Source organism: Gekko japonicus, unplaced genomic scaffold, assembly GCF_001447785.1.
Source record: "Gekko japonicus isolate JY-2015 unplaced genomic scaffold, Gekko_japonicus_V1.1 scaffold3096, whole genome shotgun sequence".
NCBI classification, from domain to species: Eukaryota; Metazoa; Chordata; class Lepidosauria; order Squamata; family Gekkonidae; genus Gekko; species Gekko japonicus.
The window spans coordinates 6872-13613 of NW_015164756.1; the positions used below are offsets into that span (position 1 = coordinate 6872).

Genomic DNA, 6742 nt, shown 5'->3' on the forward strand with positions numbered 1-6742 from the left:
GACGGCCGACCTTTGGGGAGGACACTGCCAAGATCGGTTCCCTGCTGGAGAACTGCCGGTGCTTGGTGGGTCACTTCTTGAGAAGCATCAGGGCTTCATGGCAGCTGAGAGAGAGGCAGGGTGAGGCGGCTGAGCCAGAGCATGTCCTCCTCCACGATGTTGGCACTCGGTGGAACTCCACCTATGCCACAATTGCCCATTTGGTGGAGCAGAAGACGGTGGTCCAGGATGCCCTGTTCTCCATGTCCATCTGAGGGGGGGGGGCGAGCTGAGCATCAGCTCCAACGACTGGCTGACCCTGTCCCAGATGGCACGTGTCCTGAAACCATTTCAGGATGCCACGAATGTCCTCTGTGCCCACATGGCCAGCCTGGGGCAAGTCATCCCCTTCATTTGTGGGCTAGATTGGGTGATAGAGTCTGTGCTGGAGCCAGGCCCCGAGGGAACCGTGGTTCTCCCTTGAATCAGGGCCCTGGTTGACAGGTTGCACCACGGCATCGAGCAGCGCCTTCATCCTCTCCTCGAGCAGGAATTCAGGGTGGTGTGCATGTGTGACCCCCAAATCAAGGGAAGCATCGCCCTCTGAAGCGCGCAGCCTCATCAGCGGAAGTGTGAACTGTGTCACCGTGGCTGGGGCCAGAGACAGCTGAGGGACATGGGAGATGATGAGATAGAGGAGGATGACGAGGGGGGGGCAGGAAGATGAGGGGGAGGAGCAGAGAGAGACAGAAGATTGGGAGGCAGGGGGCAGCGAGGAGGGCAAGCTCTTAGAGAGAGGGTGGGCCCATGGAACTGAGTGGAGACAGTGCAAGAACCAGGAGTATTGGATGTTCATCATGAGGTGGGAGGTACAGAGGGACGGTGCCAGGCATGTGATGGTGGAGGATTCCGCCGAGGTGATGGTTCGTGAGTTCCTGACCACCATATGCCCAGATCTCATCAGCATAGCCACCAGTCTGCTCTCCTGCCCACCCACTAGTGTCCAGAGCAAGCAGGTGTTCTCCCACCTGGGAGACATCCTTTGCCCACATCGATCTCGACTAGGCCTATCAAGGGTGGATGAGCTGTCCTTTCTGAAGGTCAGTCTAACCATGCTGGGCAACCCTGTTCTGGATGGGGTGGATCGAGACCACGGTCTCTCATCTTCCCTCCTCATGTCCCCCCTTCCTTTCCCCCCTCTTCCTCCACAGATGATCCCAGCATGCAGCCCACGGGGTGCGTCTGTCAGCAACTGGGTGGGAGGAAGGGTGCCCCTGCTGGGAGGGGTTCTTCTGGGGGCCGGGACTCTCCACCCATCTGCCTGCCATGGCCAGGCAGTCAGACCATGCTTCCAGGTCCCTTCCCAGAAGGGCCATGCTTCCATGTCTCTTAATGTCTCTCCTCCTCCCAGAGAAGGTCCCACCGGGCCCGTCGCCTGTGGGGGTGTTCCTTAACACTACCTCAAAGCATGCCACCATCGGTCATCATCACCCAACCCCCAAAAGCAGGGCTACTTGAAGGGAAAACTTACTGTCACGTCATGCTCCCGGGCCCCTCCTCACAGGGCCCACTCTTCCATGTCTCCTTACATCTCTCCTCCCCCGAGGGAGGTCCCACTGGGCCCGTCCCTGGCCGGGGCACTCCTTAACACTACCTCAAAGCATGTCACCATCGGTCATCATCACCCAACCTCCCCCCCCCCGAAAGCAGGGCTGCTAGAGGGGAAACCTTACTGTCACATCACAGTCCCGGGTCTCTCCCCAGAGGGGCCATGCTTCCATGTCCCCTTACATTTCTCCTCCCCCTGGGGGAGGTCCCACCAGGTCTGTCCCCGGCCCAGGGAACTCCTTAACACTACCTCAAAGCATGTCACGGTTGGCCATCATTGCCCCCCCCCCAAAAGCAGGACTGCTAGACAGGAAATTTAATGTTACGTCATGCTCCCAGGTCCCTCCCTGCAGGGCCCACCTTTCCGTGTCTCCTTACATTTCTCCTCCCCCGCTGGGCCTGGTTCTGCCCTGGTCAGTGATCCCATTGCCATTTAAGGGTAAATGGGCGTGGGGAAAGAGCACCTACTGTCCCTGTCACCTTCCCAGGCTGGGTGGGAGGCTGGGCCCCAACCAGTCCTCATGTCCAAAGGGCTGGGTGGTTGGCCTCAGGAAGACAGAGGCACCCACAACTGTACAGGTGGTCCCTGGGGAAGTCCTCTGGGAGTTGGGTGCCTGTGGCTGAACCAGTTCTGCTTTGGACCATCTGACACCATCACTGGCCCAGTCCTCCAGAAGCAGTTTCCTGGGGGGCACCGGACTTGGAGGTCTGCTACTCGTACCCTCCAGACCCGACAGGCATGTGACTTGTGAGGCACGTGGAGGGCACCCCAGGGACAGGCTGTGCGAGTTGGAGGCCTCTAGCTCACCCAAGTCAGTTTTGGTCACTCCTGAACCGGTGGGGAGGGACGTCCCATTGAAAAGCATTGTCTCTTTGGGGGCCTGTAGCTCAGTCCCCCAAAGTCCAAGAGGGACCAGACTCAGTGAGCATATCGAGGAGAGGGAGCTGGAATTATGCTGAGGATTTGGGTCCCCAGGACCAATGCTCCCTCTAAGCTGTGGAGTCTTGTGAGCAAAAAATCTACTTTGTGAGCTACTGGCACTAAAGTTGTGAGCAAGTGATTTGGCTACTGCATAAATCAGTTTGCTCTGGAGCCATCCTTCCTGAGCTAAGACAAAAATGTGTGAGCTGGAGGATAAAAAACTGTGAGCTAGCTCACACTAACTCAGCTTAGAGGGAACACTGCCCTGGATCCTACGGGGGTCTTTTCTGCATCTAGACCGGTCCGCGAACCAGTTCGCAAACTGGCTGCTGTTTAATTCGAGAACTGGTCCAGGAATAGGGTCAGTTCAGTTCGGTCCGGGGCAAAATCTGGAAAGTACCCATCCCTATTATTCAATATAAATTCCAATACTATTTGATAGTGATATGCATAAAGATCTTTGAATGTAAAAGCTTTTGAATTATTTTTACTGGTATTTTATGGAATTTTTCTCATAGGTATATAACAGATCATAAGCTCTGATTTATTTAAGTTAACTCCCCAGTCTCCTGAGTCACCAAACCTCTACCTTCTTGACCATAGGAGAAAAAAAGAAAATCACAGCCATGAACAAATTCTGTTCCATCACAGGCCTTACCTGTGATGGGCATAGCTGAGAACATGGGGGTGGAGGAATGGAAGATCAGTTTGTTTAGTCAAAATCCTATTTTATTGGGATTATTTACAACATAATAAGCAAAGCACTCCCGTTTTATATTTATATTTGAGTACCTTAGTTTATAGGAACCTGAATATCCCAGACTAGCCTTATCTTGTCAGAACCTTGGACGTTATATAGAGTCAGCTATGGTTAGTACTTGGCTGGGTAGCCAGGGAGAGGGTAAACACATCACAAATGCCATGGAGAGGATAAACGCAATGGTAACCACCTCTGCTCATCCCTTACCTTGAAAACCCAGAGTGGTGGTGGTACAAATTGGTTGTGACTTGAAGTCACTTAATTATAATGTGTTTTGCTCCGATAGATAACTATCTGATGTCTTGTGTTACCTGCCGTGAGTCTTTTGGACATAGGCAGGCTACAAAATCTTTAAAACATGATCTTAGTAAATAGCGACTCAAAAACATATGAATTTACTGACCAGCTTCCCTCTCTCTCACCTGTGCAGGAAGAGTGCTGCTGAGGCTTCTCTACCCTCTCGGCTGGGCAGTGGTAGCTGGCAGGGGATGGGCTGCATCACCAATGCATGGGGAGTATCCCCCAGCCTCCCGTGAGTGGGAGAGCTGTCGTGAGAGGCCGTGGAGGCCAACCTAAGGCAGGCATAGGGGCCTGTTTAACCAGCAGGGGAGAGGGGCTGATGAGGACTCTCACCAGCCAGCTCTCTTCAGTAGAGGGCAGGCAGTGAGGGAAGGAGGAGGGAGGTGGGTGCTGTAAGCCCTCTCCCTTCCCCTCTTTTGCTCCAGGGCACTGCATGCAAGCCAGATGAGGGCTTGAGGAGGGGAGGGTACGCGTTCCGGGTCAAGACAGTCTGCCCTGTGACATGATGAAGTAATTAAAAACATTTCTATGCTGCCTATCCACCCAACTCAGGGTTCCCAAGGCAGCAAACCTTAAACATTTCACACATTAAACCATTTCAAACATTTAAAAGTATTTAAAACACACACACACAATATTTAAAGCAATTAAAGAAAACATATAAACACAGGCACACAAACAGGGAGGAGGCCTAATAAGAGTTAGTGAATGCCAAACAAAACCATAAGCAAATGAACAGAAGAGAAGCCATATTGGATCAGGCCAATGACCCATCTAGTCTAACACTCTGTGTCACACAGTGGCCAAAACGCAGGTGCCATCAGGAGGTCCACCAGCAGGGCCAGAACTCCAGAAGCCGTCCCACTGTTGCCCCCCCCACCCCAAGCACTAAGAATACAGAGCATCACTGCCCCAGACAGAGTGTTACATCTGTACCTTCTTGGCTAATAGTCACTCACGAACCTCTGCTCCATATGTTTATCCAATCCCCTCTTGAAGCTCTCTGTGCTTGTAGCTGCCACCACTTCCTGTGGCAGTGAATTCCATGTGTTATTTATTTATTTATTAGATTTATACCCTGCCCTCCCTGCTGAAGCAGGCTCAGGGCGGCTTACATAAAAGTGTTAAAACAGTTTAAAACACATAAAATCTTAAGTGCAATACATATATATTTCCTATGTGACGGCAGTAATAATCCCATATTTTCTTAGCAAGAGTCAGTTAGTACAGACTTAGATGATACAAACAAACCCAGGGACGCTCCAAGTTATCAAGATGTTACGTGTGGTCAAATGCCTGGTGGAAGAACTCCATCTTGCAGGCCCTGCAGAACTGAAGTAAACTCCACAGGGTCCTGGTGTCCTCATGGAGCTCGTTCCACCAGCACAGCACTGCCGCAGAAAACGCTCTAGTCCTGGTAGTGGCCAGTCTGGCCTCTTTAGGGCTAGGGAGCACTAGAAGATTTTGTGTTCTTGAATGCAGTGCTCCCTGGGGAATGTGTGGGGAAAGGCGGTCCCTCAGGAATGCTGGCCCTTGACCATATAGGGTTTTATAGGTAAGCACCAGCATCTTGAAGCGAATTTGGTATGCTATAGGCAGCCAGTGCAATACCTTCAGCGCAAGCTGGATGTGTTCTCATGGAGAGAGACCCAACAACAGCCTGGCTGCTGCATTCTGCACCAGCTGCAGCTTCTGAATTTGGGACAAGGGCAGCCCCTTGTAGAGAGCATTACAGTAGTCTAATCTTGAGGTTACAGTTGTGCGGATTACCATTGCCAAGTCACTGCATTCGAGGAAGGGAACCAACTGCCTAATAAGCCGAAAATGGTAAAAGGCTGACTTGGCAGTGGTTGCTACCTGGGCCTCTTTAGATGAAGAAACACTTCCTTAGATGTGGTCTAAAAAGATTTCATTGGCTGATGAAAGAATGATATAGGGAAACAGATAAGTTTCCCTTGGGAGAGAGTTCCAATGTTTTGGCACCATGAGGAAGAAAGTCCTTTCTTATGTTGCCAGCCATGAGCCATCTAGCCTCAGTTGGCGGGGGCAGCTGAAGCAGGGTCTCTGAAGATGACCAGAGTGATCAGGTAGGTTCATACAAGAGTAGGTGGTCCTTAAGATATACTGGCCCCAAGCTGTACAGGGCTTTAAAGGTCAATACCAGCACCTTGAATTAGGCCTGGGGAAAAACGGGGAACCGGATAGTACAAGAGTGGAGGGCTGTGGTCCAGACAATCCACTCCAGTCAGTGTTTTGGCTGCAGCATTTGGTACCAACTGTACCTTCTGGGCAGTTTTTTCCAGCAGCATCATGGAGAATGCGTGGCAGCTATCTAATCTGGATGTTACCCAGGCATGCTTCCTGCTAAGGAATGGTCACAGCTGGCTCAGCAGCCAAGGCCAACCACTGCCACCTGCTCATCCAACAGGTGGCCCAGGCCCAGCAGTACCCCCAAGCTATGCACCTGCTCCTTTACAGGGAGTGCAACCCCATCCAGAACTGGAGGCATCCCAATTCCTGGGTCAAACCTTTCCCCCACCAGCAGATTCTCTGTTTCAGCTTCTTCTTTACAAAACTGCCTCCAGGCACCTGTTTTTGGTTCCCATAGTTTCCCTGGGGTCTGCTGGAAGCACAAGATAGAGCTGAGTGTGTCATCTATATATATTGGTGGCAACTCAATCCAGATGTCCAGATGACCTCTCTCAGCGTGCTTGTTGGGGCCACCATGCCATGCTGGTCATAATGCCCCTGTATAAATCGATGGTGCGAGCTCATTTGGAGTACTGTGTACAGTTCTGGTCACCACACCTCAAAAAGGATATTATAGCATTGGAAAAAGTGCAAAAAAGGGCAACTCGAATGATAAAAGTGTTGGAACACTTTCCCTATGAGGAAAGGTTAAAGCGCTTAGGGCTCTTAGGTTGGAGAAATGACGGCTGAGGGGTGACATGATTGAGGTTTATAAGATTATGCATGGGATAGAGCAGGTAGAGAAAGAGGTACTTTTCTCCCTTTCTCACAATACAAGAACTCGTGGGCACTCAATGAAATTGCTGCGAGGTCATGTTAGAATGGATAAAAGGAAGTACTTCTTCACCCAAAGAGTGATTAACACATGGAATTCACTGCCACAGGAAGTGAATGAATGAATTTTATTGTTATGGCGCTTAGCC

The 6742-nt window shown here is 51.2% G+C and overlaps 1 protein-coding gene across 1 annotated transcript in view; it reads left to right on the forward strand.

Moving 5' to 3' along the window:
* Positions 1 to 307: 307 nt before the first annotated feature.
* The window catches only part of LOC107109110 (disintegrin and metalloproteinase domain-containing protein 20-like), a 16827-nt gene continuing 10392 nt past the window's right edge, over positions 308 to 6742 (forward strand). The window contains exon 1 of the mRNA XM_015409679.1: positions 308 to 395. Coding sequence (XP_015265165.1) covers positions 308 to 395 — 88 coding nt within the window. The remainder of the gene's footprint in view (positions 396 to 6742) is intronic.